This window comes from Epinephelus lanceolatus, chromosome 11 (genome assembly GCF_041903045.1).
Source record: "Epinephelus lanceolatus isolate andai-2023 chromosome 11, ASM4190304v1, whole genome shotgun sequence".
Classification (NCBI taxonomy): Eukaryota; Metazoa; Chordata; class Actinopteri; order Perciformes; family Serranidae; genus Epinephelus; species Epinephelus lanceolatus.
The window spans coordinates 30,217,035-30,235,841 of record NC_135744.1 but is presented as its reverse complement, the minus strand read 5'-3'; the positions used below and the strand labels follow the sequence as shown (position 1 = coordinate 30,235,841).

Sequence of the window (18,807 nt, the reverse complement as noted above, 5' to 3'; positions counted from 1 at the left end):
GTGGCTAGAGCGCGCTGCCGCAGACAGGGGGCGTCAACATGGCGTTCTCTCCTCGACGACCGCACTGACTGCAACCTGCCAATGAGAGAGAGACAGAGAGAGGGGAGAGAAAGAAGCGTAGGCTACCATTCTGTCAAACCTCCATCCCTTTTTTTCCCAGCCCTATGAATCCCTACACATTTTCAGGAGGATAGGGTGAATTCAGAGGGTTTCCCAAACGCCGCTCTCCCTTGTTTTTCCTGCGCAGTGGATGGTTTTTGTGCAGCAGCAGACGCTCGAGCTTGTAGAGCAGGTGTGAGAGACAGCGGCGACCGCTCCTCTCCTCCCTGTTTCCAAGGGGAAATGTCGAGCGAGAAGCCGGTTTCAGCACCACCGGGCTCTGCTTCTTCGCTCACGGACACAGACCGAGACTCCCATCCTCCGCCGGGCTCCTCCGTGCAGCAGCAGCCGCCGCAGCAGCAGCAGCAGGTCGCCGCGGGCGCTGGCTCCGGCGCCACCGGGGAAAGGATGGTGTCTTCAGCCGGCTCTATGGTCCTCCCGGCCGGGGTGATCAACCCCGCTGTCCCGATCAGGAATATCCAGATGAAATTCGCCGTGCTGGTGGGCCTGATCCAGGTCGGGGAGGTTAGCAACAGGGACATCGTGGAGACGGTGCTGAACCTGGTGAGTGGAAACAGCATCAGACTGTTAGAAAACACAGAAAGGCAGCCATAGAGCACAGCACAATCACTGTGTCCTAGCCCGCTATGTTTTATTTACGATGCCTCACTCCCATGGTTGTGTGGCTTTTGGGGGATGATGTCATTTGTTTGCTCGGAGGATGGATGTGGGGTTTTGCTTTTCTGCAGATAACAAGGAGCAGAGCCTACATGGGGCTGTTGTGTTGCAGGGATAAATAGGCTGAGGCTGTATTATTGTAAAGCCTGGAGGAGCTGAATGAAGCATGTGACCCCACCAAGGCATGGAGGGTAGTCAAATCACCAGCCATTGTTGACTAAATGACCCGTTTGCGGTGCACCGAGGAAAACACATTTGCAGTCAAACTGTAGTGGAGAGGGTGAGTGTATGCAGGCTATTCTCCTGACCCCGATATGTACCCTGAAGTGATGCATAGGCAGCTTGTAGCAAACGGCGACTGGTGACAATGTTGCGCACAACACCGAAACCCAAACGGAATTATTTGGTTTTCCTAAAGAGCGAAATCCTGCAGGAATGCACGTCTGTCGAGCACTGAACCCAAATCAATCCAGCACGGACAAAGGCCGACTAGCATTATGCTATCCATCGACATATGTGTGTGTATGAGAATGGCTCAAAATTATGCATAGGCCTATTGTTGGAGGCAGGGCCCTGCACCCTGTGCGCAAAGGAGTGATGTATAGGTAGCTGTGGAACGGTCAGTGCTTTATATTGCTGTGCTTCCAACTGCGATCATTTTATTTATGGATCAGATATACGTTGCCACCCCCCCTTTCCCATCTTTACCCCTCCATCGGAGGTTGTATCAGCGATGCTGGGCCTACCCCACACATGAGAGGATTTAATCCAGCTGGGGCTTTTGACATGACTGGTGTTTCCCGTTACGAAACAGATGAGCAAAATGTACAGCAGACGTTGGTCTGGGAGACTAATGCGTTAGGAGGATATAGGACGTGTGTGTGTTGGATGCTGCCAGGCTATTTTCCCTCCTCCATGCATCAGGCGATGGCGTGTACTGCATGATATTACATATCTGCCATGAAGAGGGGGGCTCTGATCATTATTCATTCTCTTTTGAGGAAGAAGTAGAATAATGTAGACATAATTTATAACCTGATTCCAGTGCAGTGTTTTCTGCTGGTTGACTATTTCAGGGGTTTTCGTGTAGCCAGTGGCCTATTTACTCTGTGGATGCTTGGAGCAGGACAGCCTACAGCTGGGCTAAACCATTTTTCTCTCAGTCGGACTAGTGAGCCGTCCGGATTCAGGTCGCCTCTCATCTCCCAATCGATTATTGGTACTACACAGAGGAGCAGGGGGGCTTTGCTGGCTCACTCCGACCTTGTCTCCTTCCCATACAACCCCCCCTGGCTGCACAGGCTGATAACCATCCATCCTGTTCCACGGCCTCCTCCTTCACTCTGGAGGGGCTGAGAGGAGAGATGCTGCCTGCATAGATTGGCCTGGCAGGGCAGCGCCATGCATTTAAAAGCAGGTGGAGAGGAGGAGGAGGAGGAGGAGGAGGAGAGGGGGTTGAGGGAGGGTGGGGGAGGAGAAGAGAGAGAGTGGAGGAGGATGAGGTGGTAGGATGCTGCAGTGGCTATGTGCTCAGAAATCACCAGCTGATGCAGCGGAAGAGGAAAGGACTCTGGATTGGTCCACATCAGATCAGTGAAAGCTCATCAGAGCGTTCAGCTGAAATGTACCCCGTTTTGCATAAATACCTGCATTTAGGCACACACTTTATTTTGTGGATGTTGGTCCGATGCATTAACACACAAAGGCCCAACACCCTGACAAATTCAAGCACTATGTGTTATCCATACAGAGCTTTACTTGCTAAATCCTGAATTGAACAATCAGTTGTGGTTGCGAGGCTGCCAATAGCTAAGCCTGTTAGGGAATTCTGTTGCCCAGCTCCTTAATTAAAAGAGTTGAAACAAAGAGGTGTGGAGGCAGGAACCTCAGTGGTCATGCTGCTGGTACAATGAGTCCACTGTGACCCAAAAGCTGATCCATTATTCCAGTCAATGTGGGAGACCACAGCAGCCACATTCACCGTCCACCATGGCTGTATTGATCAGATCCCACTGCAGCTTGGGTGAACAGATGGCTTGTCGGCTGGATCAGATATGCTCCCTCTTCTGTGCGGCGTGGTGCTGGCCTTTCGGCGAGTGATGAACTGTACTGTCTCTGGAAAGAGAGCGAAGAAAAGGAGCGAGAAGACAATAATAATCAACTCGGGCCAGAATGCTGGCTGCACTGCTGCTGATACAGAGGTGAAGCACAGAGCAGTACTGCACATGCAGCCAGTATCATAGGGCACGCTGTGGCTTCAAGCGTAATAATAGTGTTTTTGAATAAAGCAAATGTGCAGATACAGTACATGCAGCGCACACATATAGAAACACTTACATTATGTGTGTGGGCTGCTGGTGGCGAGGTGCTTAGCTATTATCATCAAGGCATCACAGTTGTCAAGGCAACACTGCTCTTTGACTGCCTGCCTCCAGACGCTCGACCACCTGGTGTTGCTTTCCACTTCCGGACTCGCAGTACTCTGCCACAGCGTTTCTATCTCTCACGTTCTCTCTTTGTCTGTTTGTCTCACCATCTTCTATTATGAGTGAATATTATCATGACTTACTACTAAACGGGAGCAACAAACCAAACAGCACTGAATATCTGAAAAGGGTGCACACTAGTTTAGCTGAATTAGTGTGAGATCATCAGTGAATGAGTTTGGTTTATGTACGATCGGTGGTTTAAAGTGACGGACCACCATGAGCCATAACACCTCCAAGTCAGTAGATCTCTACCAGAGGAACAGACACCATTTTCTCACCAAGTTTCCAAAAATATGCCCTGATTTTGTGTGGAAAGCATGTTGTACACGTCACTCTAAAATCTCCCGTGAGTATTCAGCTGTGCAGTTGAGCTCTGGTGGCTATGACGACTGTAGCATATGATTCACACCATTTTCATACTCATCAAATCATTCAGGAAGTCCACAATGGAAGCTTCTGCATTTGTTATGTTCCCCTTTTAATTTCGTCGTTTTTTCCTGTAACTTGTCACCTGTCTGTACATTGAAGTGTGTATGTGAGGCCTTTTGGGCACAGTAGGTGATAAATCTGAGGGGTCAGAAGATGATCAACGAGACAGGGGAGCTGATGAACACTTGTTTCTTCAGATGTCTCTCGTATTTTTGCTTTTTGACTTGAAAATTGCTGAATATTTTGATGTTTTTAGGCCCCTTGAAATTAGCCAGATGAAACAGGGCAATGAAACCTCCTCTTGGTCAAGTTGGTCATAACAAGGGTTGTAGATGTATACCGGGATATGAGCATTGACGATTATCACAACTGTGTAAATTTGCTTATTTAGGGTATTGAAAAAAATGCAACTGGATGGAAAATCTCACAATAATAATGATAATAATGTACCTATATATCGTGATGCTGTGAAACTGTGATCTTTTCTTAGAAGGTTATCGTGTCTTGGGGCATTGGTGGCTTAGTGGTAGAGCAGGCGCCGCATGTACAAGGCTGTTGCTGCAGCGGCCCGGGTTCGACTCCAGTGGCCCTTTGCTGCATGTCACTCCCTCTCTCTCTCCCCCTTTCACACTTGTCTGTCCTATCCATTAAAGGCTAAAAATGCCCCAAAAAATATCTAAGAAAAAAAAAGAAGAAGAAGGTTATCGTGTCTTGAACATCCTGTTACCTTTGCAACCCTTGTCATAACCCATATTCGACTGGTGATGATGGGTCACAAGCAGGGCTGCAACTAATGCTAAGTTTCATTATTGATTAATCTGCCGATTATTTCCGTGATTCATCGATTAGTTGTTCGGTCTAAAAATGTCATCCCAGTTTCCTAAAGTCCAAGGTGATGCCTTCAAATCTTGTTTTTTTAGGCCAGAACCCCAAAATATTCAGTTTAATATGATGTGAAAATGTGAAAAGACGGAAATCTCCATATTTGAGAGGCCAGTTTTTGCAGGAAAGATTTTTTTTAGCAATTAATTGATTTTCAAAAAAGTTGGCGATTATTTTTCAGTGGATCGACTGACTGATGAGTCGATTAATCATTGCAGCTCTAGCACACATGGGATTGGGCAATATATTGTCACGATATGTCTAGATATCTTAGATTTATGCCAAAGTGTTGTAAATATTACTGTTTAAGAGGAGATGCATGTTTGGAAGTACTGGGCACATGACTGGGTAAATGAAACTTGGACTATTGTGTGAGAGTTTGGGGTCATCTGCGTAGACGGTTGGGGACTACTCTAACACATGGCACTCTACAAGACAGGATACTTTAGTGATGGACCCTTTTACTGGTTGTGTCATCCCTTTAGAGGTCAGCCCTTTCTTTTTGGCTCCCTACACTGGTAGTTCTGTGGAGTGAACCCTCATATTTGGAGTTAATGGTCAGCCACTTCTACCCCAGGCTGTGGTTATTTGCGCTGACATGTTGTGATGCTGGATGTAGGAGGAGGTCAGGTGAGGAGGAATGTTTGTTGACAGAAGGTAGAGGGGTTGGCATGTGATCCATCTGAACTGTACCGTCATATATTTATTTGAGGAATTCAGAGGTATATTTCAAATGCATCTTCAGGCGGCACTGTCAGTCTTGCCTAAGTATGGCACCAGCTGTGCTTATTTATAGACAGCTTTATCTCGTTGTAATGCTTTTTTTGGGATCAAAATGGAGTGTTTGTCTGGCGTGGAAAAAGATTGGTTACACACTCTGGCTCACTCTTGGTCTCCATGCCCGTTTCTTGGCTTTTCTTTCTCTCTTTCACCTTCCTTCCTGCTCGGATGCAATAACTTCTGGCAGTGTCAATCCCCACCTGAGCCCCTTTAGGGGTCCCACTGAGTCTCTTTTAGCAAACGTCTCATTATTCTTGTCCACACACTCCACAATCACCAAGGTCACCTGATCGCAAGTCCACAGCCAGCAGAGTCAGAGTCAGCACAACGTGCAGAGTCCGACACACACACACACACACACACACACACACACACACACACACACATAGACCCAAAAAATACACATTCACTCACTCAGATGTTCTTATGTTGACATTCAGACATAAATGCAGACAAACGCAGACACACAGCAGCACGATCATTTGCACACATGCAGTCGCAACCCATTGATGTTTCTCTTTTCTAAAGGATATAAAACCAAACCAAAAAAGTAAAATGAGGATGAGGAGAAGTAAAGAAGGAAAAAGGAGGTCAGTATGTGTTTTGTAACGTGTTAAACACTGCTTGACTCTCTGTCTGGAGTGCAGTGACACTGGCATGCTGATTTATACCACATAGATCTCTGAAGGAATAGGTCACCCAATTTCAAACCTTATTATGTGGCATGTTATTTTGCCCCGAGGCGCCGTGAACCGCCAGTACAAAATTCAGTTGAACTGTTTTCCAGAGTTTGCCCTGTGGCTGCACACTCAGGGCAGAGGCTAACTATTTCCCTGCAGCACTGTAATCTGCTTGCATGGCCATGCAGAGGAGTAACAATGCATCACCTTGTGCTCTCACAGCCATGGCAGGTGACTCTCATAACAAAAATCCCACTAATAGACTTGAATAGTGCAATAAATAAAGCGTGGCCTTGCCAGCGTGCGTGGAAAATTAATTTTGATGGACTTTTACATGAATACAAAAGACGTTTACTTGAAATTAGCAGTTTTATAAAGTTCTTTCAAAGCGTTTTCAGCTATGGGACAATTATCGTCGCACTCTTTAGCGCATCATTAAATGTGCTATACAGCATCACTGTTATTGTCAGATGAGTTGTGGTGGTGATTTGGTCTTGTTGCCATCGATTAATGAGACCATGGTCAAGATGACAGGCTCTGTGTCACACTAGCTCGGCAGTGTTTATCAAACTAACTGCCATTATGTTAAAGGACGTTGCTTGTGTCATCATAATTTGTTTTTTTGTGCATTTGATGAACACAATTTAAGTGGGTTTTGTGCTTCTATGACCGTTTGCCTTTGTTCTCTCTGTGTTGGAGCTGCAGGGCCCTCCTTCCTGGTTTTTGTCCCAGGCAGTGTTGCCGTCTGCTGTAAAGTGACTCAACTGATTTTCACAGAGCTCTGATTCAGTAGCGGAGAGCGTAAAATAGTGCAGAGGCCAGTTTAGATTGCCAATGAGCTTAGCTGTGGTCTCATTTGACCATACTAGTATTATTGTGGTAATATTTCATTTTTGTCTTTTAACAGTTCTTTATGTAATCTCCATTAAGGTGGAAAACAACAGATAAAAGCTGAAACAAAGTCAGAAAACTTTGTTATTAGGCTGCAACTACCTGCTGCTTTCATTATTGATAAAGCTGCCAACTATAGCCTGGATTCATCGTTTAAAAAGTGGCAGAAAATTGTAATAATCAAGCGTCCATCACAGTTTCCTAAAACCTAATGTGACAGCTTCAAATATCCAAGCAACATGCCAAAAAGCAAAGGTATTCACTGTCACTTAAGAGAAAGAAAAACTTGGGAATAGCTGGAGCTATAGATATTTTCTTGACATCTTCATTTGAAAAACTATTGAAACAATAAACCGATTTTCAAGACTTTTCTTTGTCTTTTTTCTTTTGTCAGTCAATGAATCCACTTATAGTTTCTGCTATAAATGTGATACACTGTAGTTATATTTTAAATTAATTCTGATTTAGTTTCCGTGCAGCAGCAGTGCTGTTGTATCCTGTCTTCATGAAGGGAAAGGAACCGTAGCCTCAGGCCAACGCTGCAGCAAAGAGAAGTGTTTGGAGAAACCCTGAAATTTCAAGACAAAAAATATCTCAAAAAAAGAGAATGCACATTTTGGTAGTCTTCACAAAGTGTTTAGCAGGCCCCTGTGAGATGCTGTTGGGGGTTATTTTTGGGGAAGATTAGCTGCCGTAATGCTGCCGGGAAGCTTAGTCAGTTTGTGCCTGGGGGCTACAGCCAGTGAGCAGCGTTAACGGTAACAACTATGTTGGTGCTGACCCAAGGAATAAAATAACAAGTGGAAAGGTTTTGTGTATGGGCTGCCTCTTTAAATGCATGAATACAAACACTCCATACCTGTTTCTCCCTCCCTCTCACACACACACACACACACACATTTATACATACATAGGTGCTGTCGAAGAGGTGGAGGACTGAGGGTGTGGCTTCCTCTGCAAGGTCATGAATGACTTTGGTATCTATCACACAGCTGGGTTGTCCTGACTCCTGCAAAGGAAGGATGCTCATCTTTACTGTGGAAAGCGTGATAGAAGGAGAAAGATGGTAAACTAAAGGGAGAGAAATGATGAGAAGGATTCAGAAAGTTTCACAGGGGAAAATTGGAAAGCCTGTGATTGTCCTTCAGGTGCTCTTCTCTTCTTGAATATACCATAGGTCCGGCTGTATGGCGTTCTGTGGGGGTCTGATGAGTTCCGGCCCCCCTGTGGAGCCTCATCACGCTATGTGTATCACTGCTCTCCCCTCTCCTTTGCTCCTCATGATAGAGGAGTGAAATACAGTAGGAGTCCCAGTGGACCCGAGTAAACGGGAGTGCTCGCACACTTTTTTACACAAAGCACAAAGCCTGTTAGAGATACCCTGGCATTTTGAGTTTTAATTGGCCATTTTTCACCATCAGTCACTTGTCGCACTGTGGGATTAGCCTCGACTGGCTTGTTAGCATGGTTAGCGTCCCTCTGTGAAAGCGAGGGCTGCAGTTATAGCGTCCACGCTCTGAGGCATGCTGGACGGATCTAGAAAGCAGTCCCACTCTGTGACAAACATCTGAGGGATGAAAAATAACCAATTAAAAAAATCTAAATGTTAAGTTGTCCCTTAAATGTCCCTTAAACCCTGTTGCTCCAAAATCCTCTTACCAGCAAGGCTCTCTGTAATGATCTGCTGTGGAGCCAGATGACTCTCTTTAAGGTGTAATGCTGATTCTTCCTGGTTTCATTAAAATTTGTTGGGCTTAAATCACAACACCATTTGTGTATAAGTCTGATTTGTGTGTGAAAGTACGAGGTGTTAAGCACCCAAGCTAAACCGTTAGACCTATCCACATCTTACAGCACTCCAGTTCGACTCCACTTCTCTAAATTCCTCCTCATCCTTAGTTAGCTGCTATTTCCAGATGCTGGGATTTTTTTTTCTTTCCTGAGGATAAGCCACGACAGATTTTGGGTGAGGGCACGTCTGGGAATTGGGGGGAACACAGAAAAAAATGTCCCATGCTTGCTTAACGACACCTTTTGTTACTTCGCTGTCGCTTCCTTTGTCTCTCCATTCTTTATCTCCTCTAAGCACATCCATCTCCCTAACCCCTCGGTGTAATCTTGTCCCTTGCTCCCCGAATCCCTGGTTGGGTGAAGCGGCTGGTGGATGAATGTGGATGATCCCTATTGTGAGGAGGTAATGGAGCTGTCTGCAGTGCCATTCCTCTCTGCTTCCCTTTCTCCACTCACTTTCTCCTTCCACTCCTCTTTAACACATTCCAAGCTAAGAGAGCCTGGAGAGAGACTATTTGCTGTTATGTCTGCCATACTGTAGCCATGCTTTTCTAAGTGTGGAGTCGAGGAGTAAGACCAGCAGAGCTGACAAGAGAAACTCTTTTACTATTTTTATTTTTCAAGATTCTTGCTTATTTATCATTTCTGAGGACGGTGACAGAAATGAATCATAGAGCTGAGTAGCGCAGTGGCTGCGATGGCTTTTTGAAGCTCTTACTTGTCATATAAATATACTACATTGTATTTTTTTAACCTCTTTGACATGCAAGGAGTGTTACATGGTCTTTTCCACGAGTGCTGTTATAATTCAGTTTGCACTGACGCAGAAACCTCCATCAGACGTCAGAAATCTGTTATAAATAAATTGCAGTGGTCTGCTGCAAGAGTGGATATTATGAATTAAACATGAATTTCACATGAAAAATGTGTGGTCATCGGCAGCTGCATAGCTATACATTTAAATCACTTTTGTTCAAACGTTCACACCCCTTTATGGCTTTCATTTTCAATTGCAGGGATTTTTATTTTTATCAATCTTAGCTATTTTTTTCATTAAAATTGTAATAATTGTACTCATTGTTTTTTGTTTCATGAATTTACACAATAAATACTTGGATTTTTTAATAGGAGAAGTCTAGATAGATAGATGACACTTTTGGTGGTGAGGACTGATTAGATTATATGTAAATAATGTAGATTAAAGAAACTATGAATGGTGGAAAAGGATATTTCACCTGCAAGTGATCATTTTCACCTGAACCTTAGTAATACTAATGTTTTCCCTTGGGTTTATATGTCTGAAGTGAATGAGGATAAATAGATTGTTCTTTGAAATAACATATTGGGACTTGTTAATAATTAACCCACTAGGATGTATTACCAACCAAAATGAGAACGTGACTGGAGCCCAAAGTGATGTCTGTGTGGGAAGTGTTTACTTTGTTAAACAGTGAACACTCAAAGTACCCGTTATATAATGAATATGGACCAAAGACAAACAAGCCTCTCTTTGCATTTGTGAAACTGTAACCGGCTGGTTATTGCCATTTTTACTCAATAAATGACTAAAACTGAAATTGGTTATCGAAGTATTTTTGATACAGGCCTAATAAATGATTCATATCTGCACTAATATCCATATGAAGGCTACAGAAATCTAGTGGTTTTATTTATGTTTGTTGTCTTCCTCTATGCACCTCATTTCGTCGCCATTGTGTCTGGCTGATTTATGCTATTGTGTCTAGCTCTTTGTGTTTTTTTCCCTAAAATGAGTGTGTGTGTGTGTGTGTGTGTGTGTGTGTGTGTGTGTGTGTGTGAGTGAGATTGTCGGGAGGGGGTTTTGGGTGTCATTTCTATCGAATCTTCATACAGCACATTTGGATCAAACACGCTGTTGAGACATGGCTTCGTTGCCATGTGTGCATTTGCATTTGTGTACACTGTATGTGTGTGTGTGTGTGTGTGTGTGTGTGTCAGTCTGGCGCTCCTACAATACACTAATCTTCACATTATAACAAGATGCTTTGTTTGAATTACCTGGTGTTTGTGCGCTGGGGAGTGTGTGCCCCCAACATCCCAGAGAGTTGATAAATGAGTGCTCCCACAAACCCTTGCTTGCTTTAGTCTCCTACACCTTTATCTGCACATTTTCTCTGGCAGCATGCACATACACACCAACACACACACCAACACACACACACTGCTCCCTTCCTTCTTGTAGCCCACATCATTGCCTGGCAGGGGTGATTTTATATTCATGCTGGCCTACTTCGCCTTTCTCCCTTGGCTCCTCACACACAGACACACACACACGCACACACACATCTGCTTTACTGTGAAGTATAGCTAACTGTGTAGCTATTCATCATGCTGCATACTGCAGTGGCCGAAGGTTGATTATAGCAAACTTTGTGTGTGTGTGTGTGTGTGTGTGTGTGTGTGTGTGTGTGTGTGTGTGTAACTTTGGTATTCCAGAACTACTCCAAATGTTATTTTATACCTTAGACATTTAGCATCCTCCTGCCATGTTTATACATCCCCTGCAGCATGAAAAGCAGCATCAGTTATAACAAGTCATTTAGCATCACATTACGCTGGTTAGCAGATCTGCACTCGCCATCAAACCGAAACATTTTCTACTTTACTTTCTTATTGCTTCCATCTGTATTCTTCGCCGAGTGAACAATGTATCAGGACTGCATGTTCCCTCCATGAAATAGACTTGAACTAGTGAATGCAGATGAGAGCTACGATCCCTAAAGGAATTCATCTAATAAACCCACTTCAGTAATGACAGAGAGCTGTAGATGAAGGGGAGGGTTAAACAAGGATTTTTAAGCTTTCAGATGGGGATTTTTCATAAGACAGCACAGCTTGATAAGAGACGGGCCTCTGTAATGTCTCGAACACTCCAAAGAAAACTAGTTAAATAGACCAGACAGTGGCACAATATTCTGCTTTATTGTGTCCCTGTTTTTTGTGGATGTGATACTGCCTGGCTAGCACTGCGGTGGCATCGGTGTTAGCACACATAATAAAGTTAGGTCTGTGTGCTCTGGTCCATGTCAGCAAGGGAAATAAGAACAGTATCCTAATCTACTGTGGGGTACTGAGACTTTATTCAACAATAACACTCTGTAAGACCTCTGACTGTCATTCAGTAGTGTCGACCACTAAAATTAAAGCACCTTGTGCCACATTTGTACATCTGGTAATCCAAAGTGACTGACGTGTAGGGCTGGGAACAATTCACATGTGAACCACTGCCAGTACCTGGAATTCGGTACCGGTAAACAACAGTAGGGCTTCACAGTATGAGGAAAATATGTGATATGCGATAAGTGGTAACATTGTTGAATATTGCGAATAAATTAATAGATATTAGATTGTACTCAGTTCTGCCTTTCTGCTGCAGTATACTGCTAAAATACAACAAATTGCTTGTTGAATTTAGAAAATGAAAGGTAATTATTGCCAACTTTCTTTTATTGACCTAATCAAACACTGACTTTTTCTACGGATACTCTCTTTCAACTAACTAAAAAAAAAAATCCATTGCAGCTGTTTGAAATGTGTTAATCGTGCAAGTCAGCATCACGGTGACGATTTGAAAAGGATATATTGTAACCCTACCCAACGGTATCTTTTTTTAGTACTTTACTTCCTCTGTAATAACAAAAATGTAAGTTCAACTCTCAAGTTACGAACAAAGGAATACTTTGCACATCTATTTCCAAACAGGTGCGTTGGAGAGGGTCAAGTAGAACGCAACTCCTGCATGCTGTCTAAGCTGCAAAAATAATGATTGCAATGCTGAGACATTTAGTTGACTAGACCTTCATCAGGCAAACGTCAGGTCACTAAAACTTTACAGCATTAAAATCATTATTTTTGCAAGTTAGACAGTTTTTTCTATGAACTCTGCAAGTTTAACATTATTTATTTAGAACATTTTGATATTTATCTAGACACCACACAAAACAAAACCCCTCTTGTCCTCCCTGTCCCCTCCTAGACCCATCCCTACAACGTCAAGGCTGTCACAGTCTGCGTTACAAATACTGCAGCAAGCGTCAGGTTTTGAAAACTGTAACCATACTCGCTATTGCCCTTACTCACTGTGACTTGAACAAGTTGCAGGAGTGTTGTATCGCTTGCTGTCCTTCTCTCTATACTCTGATTTACTCTCTCCGATGCCCTTTCAGGTACGGCAATTTGGCACCGATTGGTTTCATAAATCGTTACATGTAGTATTGACGTAATCCATGCGGTACAGTGAAAACTACAGAATGTGATACCCAACCCTACTGATGGGAGAGACCTTACCAGAGACATGAAAACAAGTTTGCAAGTCGCTACCCATTTATCTGTCATAAGGTAGGAAAAATATTAGAGAACAACTCTAAATCCACCTAAACTTAGAGAGCATGCAGTGCTGTGACATCCAGTAAAGCACGTAACTGCATCATACACAGGAAGAAAGCTGCACTGTTCAAGTATCAACATGTCTACATGCTCGTGGCTTTGTGAGGCTGCTTAGGCACAACGCTTTGAACTAAAGCTAACATCAGCATGTCAGCATGCTCACAATGCTAGTGCTAATCAGGTATATTCTTTACCACGTTCACCATCTCAGTTTAGCGTACTAACTCTCAGTAAACGTGCTAACATTTGCTAATTAGCACCAAGCACAAACTACAGCTGGGTTTGCAGGTATTTGACCATGAGTTATATTGTAGTATTGTACAAATAGAACTTTTGTCCTGCGACACAAAGCAGATAATCAAGTGATACATTGATTTCACTCGTCCCTAGAAGTTATCTGTACTTGTACACCAGGATTGATGCCCCGTAGCACCATGCCAGGTTCAGCCTCACTTCTCCTGCCAGCACTTTCACACTCCGAAACGCTGGTAGATGGAGGTGGAGGAAGAGGGTTTGCAGCCAACGACTGGCAGTGGTGACTCAATGTATTACCCCTCCCGCCTCCTCTACCACATCATCCACACCACTCCCCTCCCTTCCTCGACCCTCACCTTGCTCTCGCTACATTCAGCCTCTGCTTCCAGGAAAACTATTAGCTTGGAATACCGAATGCGAATGCAGAGAAGCGCACTCTTGTAATCAAGCTAATGTATGGATCCGAAAGGGTCTGCTCAGAGTCTGTGTTTGTTATGTTACCAAAAGGGTCACGTCATCCTCAGTTAAACAATGACCTGAATGAGTGCAACTAATTTGCCATCACTGTTATAGATCATGCACACTTATTATTTATGTATTTTTTTTAACTTTATACCAATGGCTTTCATTTTTTTGCTTGCCTGATGGACTGGATTTGCACAGGGATTTTTTTTTGCCTCCAAACTTAATATTTATAATGTATGATCTGTCTGTATTTGTTTTTCAGAATTGACTCCCCTCCTCCCACCCCACCCCTGGGGTTATTTCTCCTCCTGATATTATTTTAGACTTTGCAATAGTGCTTGACAGCTCTTTTTTTTTAAATCTTAATCTTGCAATCCTTTTGAAATCAAATGTTTATTTTCTTTTCTCTGTTTGGCCTTCTCGAGGACGACAGTGGGAGCTCTCCAGGCTGAGGGTGCACACCCACGATGGACTGTGATATTTGAGAATGGATTTTGTGTTGATATGACCTTTCGATTGGAAATTGTTTTTGTGAGTGAATTTGACAGTTGACATCGCCTTTTTAAGGAAGTATGTTGATAACATTCTGCGCTTACTGCTTGTATGTTAAGTGCTTGTTGTTGCAGAATATAAGGCCATTGTAATAATTTGTTTATTTGGAAATGTAATAGTGTTTAAATGGCATAGATTGGAGCTAGAGTTGGTTTATGTTATTGGCCCCAACTGAAAGGAAGCCGCATTGGACCATTTAACTTTGATGACTTCACTAGTTCTGTTAGGGAATGGAAATCAAACATCAGTAATCTACATTTCAGTCACTCATCCACCTTATGAATTATAGATATTTGTTGCAGATGTGAAGCATGTCGAACTTGACTTAATCTCATCATCCAGTTGCAGCTAAGTTGTTCTTAGCTTACTCATATCTATTAGTTACCCATTAGTATCCATGAAAATATCCTCCAGGATGATGGCACTGTTTGTAAATTATTCCATCGTAATGGAAGCCACGAGATGAAAAATATGGTTTATGTAAAAAAATTCACATTGGTCAAAATATGCAACGGATCCGAATCTTAGTTGATCACCACAAATGCAAACTTCAAATGGTTCCCTTTCAAGGTTTTTACTCCCAAAGCACAAGCTTCTGACAAGTGCTACGCTGTTACTGCTGTGTCTGCTGTACTTCAAACAACACGAGCTTCAAACAGCATGTCTTCGCCACTGTCCACTGTGGAGGACAAGTCTGAAGTAGAGCTGATGCACTGACAGGCCGGTAGCACAGAAACACCTCGACAGAGAAGTTGGTGCTGATTCTTTGCACCGCATTATCCAATAAAAACAGTTTTGATCTAAATGTTTAAAATAATAACGTGGAGAGACAAGCTTGGCTTCACAGTAAGTCTCTGAGTGTTTCTTCTGCTCAGAGTGGGGTTGTCTAACTTGACTCGTGATTATCGTGTGTGTACAGTATGTGTGTGGTCTCTGCACAATAACTTACAGTACATCATGCTCCACTGACCTCCCCAGCCCTACTTTGTAAGTGTGTGCATGTGCATGTGTCGTTCCCTACTCTGTCTTATGATGATGGATTACTGAGACTCATTGGAGCTGCTTGCTGCCTCTCTTATCCTCCATCAGCTGTGGCTCAGTGGAACAGTACTCTCCATTGTTTGAGCGGATGGTGAACACGCACGCACAATTGTGTGAGTGTGTGTGTGTGAGTACTTACACACACACGCATGCTCACATCCTATCTGCTGCAGCGCATACACTCAACCAAACCAAACAAACAGATTAGTGATCCTGAATTGCCACCAGCCTGGCCTGAGTCGGGTCTGGGGGGGCTTATCTGCTGACCTTTGAACTTAGCATCAGCTAGTCTACACCTGCCTCATCTCACAGGCAGACGCGCAACCACACAAACACGTGCACACATGGCAGTTTTTATTCATGAATGATTATGAAACACTGTTGTCACACATGAAACATATTTGTTTTGTCATTCAGTAGACCAAAACATTTTTTAACTTTATTTAAATTTGAGTGTCAGTCACATGAAACACAGTTAAACAGTCCTTGACAGAGGGCTTATCTGTCTTTTTAGTACAGGTACCGGTACAGGTGGTTTGGTGCCACTACCCAATGAAACCAATTTTGGGACTTCACTTTCTCTGTGAGAGTAAAAATGTAATGTTTGAACAAGCTGCAGGGGTGATGAAGTAGACTAAAAAAGGATTCTGCTCCTCCGCTCTCTTTTCTAATCACACATAGAGCTAATCTTCCGTCTCTGTCTGCTTGTGTGTGTTTGTGTGTGTGCGTTCCACTCGTCTAGCAGTGATACTAGGCTATAACTAAAATAATATATAAAATAAAATAAACCAAATGCTATCACTGCTGCGCTGATCTGCCGTGATAGTTTTGGCTTGCTTGGAAGCTGACGAAGCAGCTGTGGGACTCCGTGGACGGCTTCCTGGCTTCAGGGCACTTCCACTTCCTGTCTGAAGTTGAACCCAGTGGCTCTACAGATTGCTGGCCTTGGAGATCTGTGGCTGGCTTCCAGGCTTTAGGGTCGTCCTGGCACCCCCGCCTTTTGTCTAAACCCGGCGTTCTCATCCAAATGCACTTTCAGGTACTGAAATTTAGCACTGATTGATTAAATATGAATCCGTACTTGGTAGTACAGATAATTTGGTCAGTACCCTTAAAAGTAAAGAGTCCGGAACCTTACCCTAGTAATTCCACATCCTAGCATTTAGACAGTCAAGTAAGACATAACTGGAGTCCATCTTTGTAGAAAAATGTCTTCACTTCCAGTTTTGTTATCATATATTCCATTGTGTAGACTTGTTTCAGTCCATTGAGCATGCATGGTATGTATCTCTTGACTTTGCACATAACATTTTTAGGTGGTTCTCCAAGTAAAAAACAGCACAGGATCTTAAGGGACATCAGTTTTCATTATTTTTGCAATCTCCTCTTTTATATCTTGCCAAAATCCCTGCAGTACCGGACAATCCCAGAAGATATGGGAGTGATTTCAAGTCAGCCCACACTTCCTCCAGCATACAGCTTATACTGAACCTTTTTAAAACTTTGAAACTATCAGTGGAGTCCTAAAAACCCTAATTTCTATCTTCCAAACAAACCCTCTCCACAGATTGACTGTTAGTACCTCTGTGGCTACTCATACAAATACACTCCTAACTCCTGTGTCTCAATAATCAGCAGACCAAATTTGGATTTTAACACACGCTTGAAACACATTTAATCCCTTGTAGGTGCACAGCGAGAACGAGGAGCTCATAGTGACTTGTAACTCTCAGTTACACTCTCGTGTCTCTATTTTCATCTGTGATAAGCCCAGTGAGGTGTAAGCAACATGCAGGATGCCCTGCAGGACTTCACTTCCTGTCAGCGTCTTTGAAATGAGCACATTTGAGTCGAGTCAGGAGACAAGGCGCGAAGGCCTTGTTAAAGTACCGAATCTCAGCCTTGAGTCCTTCCTTCTTCAGTTCCCATGACATAACACACAAGGATGCCTTGTTACTGCCTGTCTTGAGGAAAAAATGAAAAGAGAAGAAAATTGAGTTGCCTCTTATCCTCGACAGAATGTGCTTTTTTTCCCAAGTAGAAGAGGGGGGAAAAAAAACCTAAAAGACAACACCTTAGCACCTCCTCCCACATCTTACGTCTCCTTTCTGCTCTCTCTGTGTCTGGTAGAATTCAATAGCATGTCTCATTTGTTTCATGTTGTCTGTTCAATGGTGCCCTCTCAATCACCATCTCTCCTTGATGCTATTTTCTCCCTGCCTCGCAGTTTTTCTCTTTGCTCTTTCTTCTTTTTCTCTTTCTCTGCCCTGACACGTCTCTCTTTCTCTCTTTCATGCTCTCCTCTCCTCTAGACCTCTTTGTCTCCTGGTGAGAGAAGTTGCCTTTGCTCCTTTTCTATTAAACCATAAGTCTTGAGGTCTTAACACATACTTAACAGTTTCTGGTTGTTAAGGCCCAAGCATTTCCAGCACATTTGTTGGGTTGAATTATCAGCTTCAAGTGTTGAATAAACAAAGATCACATCAGTCGTGACCTGCGGGGTTTTTTCTTTGTTGACATCCTTTGTAGCAAGTGATGATTCTGGAGTGTTTCCTTTTATAAAATTGTTAGAACTGTGAAAATATTTGCATAGACAAATTTTGACATTCTGCAGATTCTAGTGTTTCCAGTGATATCTCATCAACCATAGGGGCTACCTCTGCTATCGCTAAGTGTCCCATGCTTTGTATGTTTATTCTATTTCGTCCTTTTGTCTTCTTTTCTTAGAAAAGACCAACTAACTCTTGATGATACTGAATAAACTGCAAAAAAAAAAAAAAAAAAAAAAAATTAAATTAAAAAGGTTATAGCTTGAATTGGTATTGTGTCGTCTAAAAAAGGATGTAAATTTATTCATGAGAAAGTGCGGTGGATTATTATTTTAGCTGGGAGGCATGATTCTAAGCAATTCTCAAACACTGGTAGTCTCAAACACATACTTTCTGTAACTAAATTTAAATGCTAAATGCTTTTTTTTTTTTTTTTTGCATGGAATATACGTGGTATTAAAATAAAATCTCCAACACTTTTATGGCTAAAAAAAACAATAGAAGTAATTGGCTTTTAATGTCAGAAATTCCAATTCCAGATCACCAGCAAAATCTAATCAATTGTTTATTGTCTCACAGCCTGTCTGTCCTTCAAATTTAAAATCTGTTAAGATAATGTTTTAGACATTATGTCGACAAGCAGTCAGACTACGTACAAGGCAAAACCATAACTTTCTATTGGCATAATTCCAAACGTTGAATAAACTAGCTACAGTATTCATATTTTTTGTGTATAATTTTTTATTTGTAGTGTATGTATGTATTTACTCTTCACCCCTCTAAACTGCAATATTTTCTGTC

At 42.8% G+C, this 18,807-nt stretch overlaps 1 protein-coding gene across 18 annotated transcripts in view; it reads left to right on the top strand.

Moving 5' to 3' along the window:
• Positions 1 to 18,807, top strand: part of nbeaa (neurobeachin a) — a 116,739-nt gene continuing 97,932 nt past the window's right edge. For all 18 annotated transcript variants that reach the window (XM_033638098.2, XM_078172495.1, XM_033638048.2 and 15 more), the window contains exon 1: positions 1 to 663. In XM_033638098.2, the coding sequence (XP_033493989.1) occupies positions 343 to 663 (321 nt within the window). In that variant the 5' untranslated portion in view covers positions 1 to 342. The remainder of the gene's footprint in view (positions 664 to 18,807) is intronic.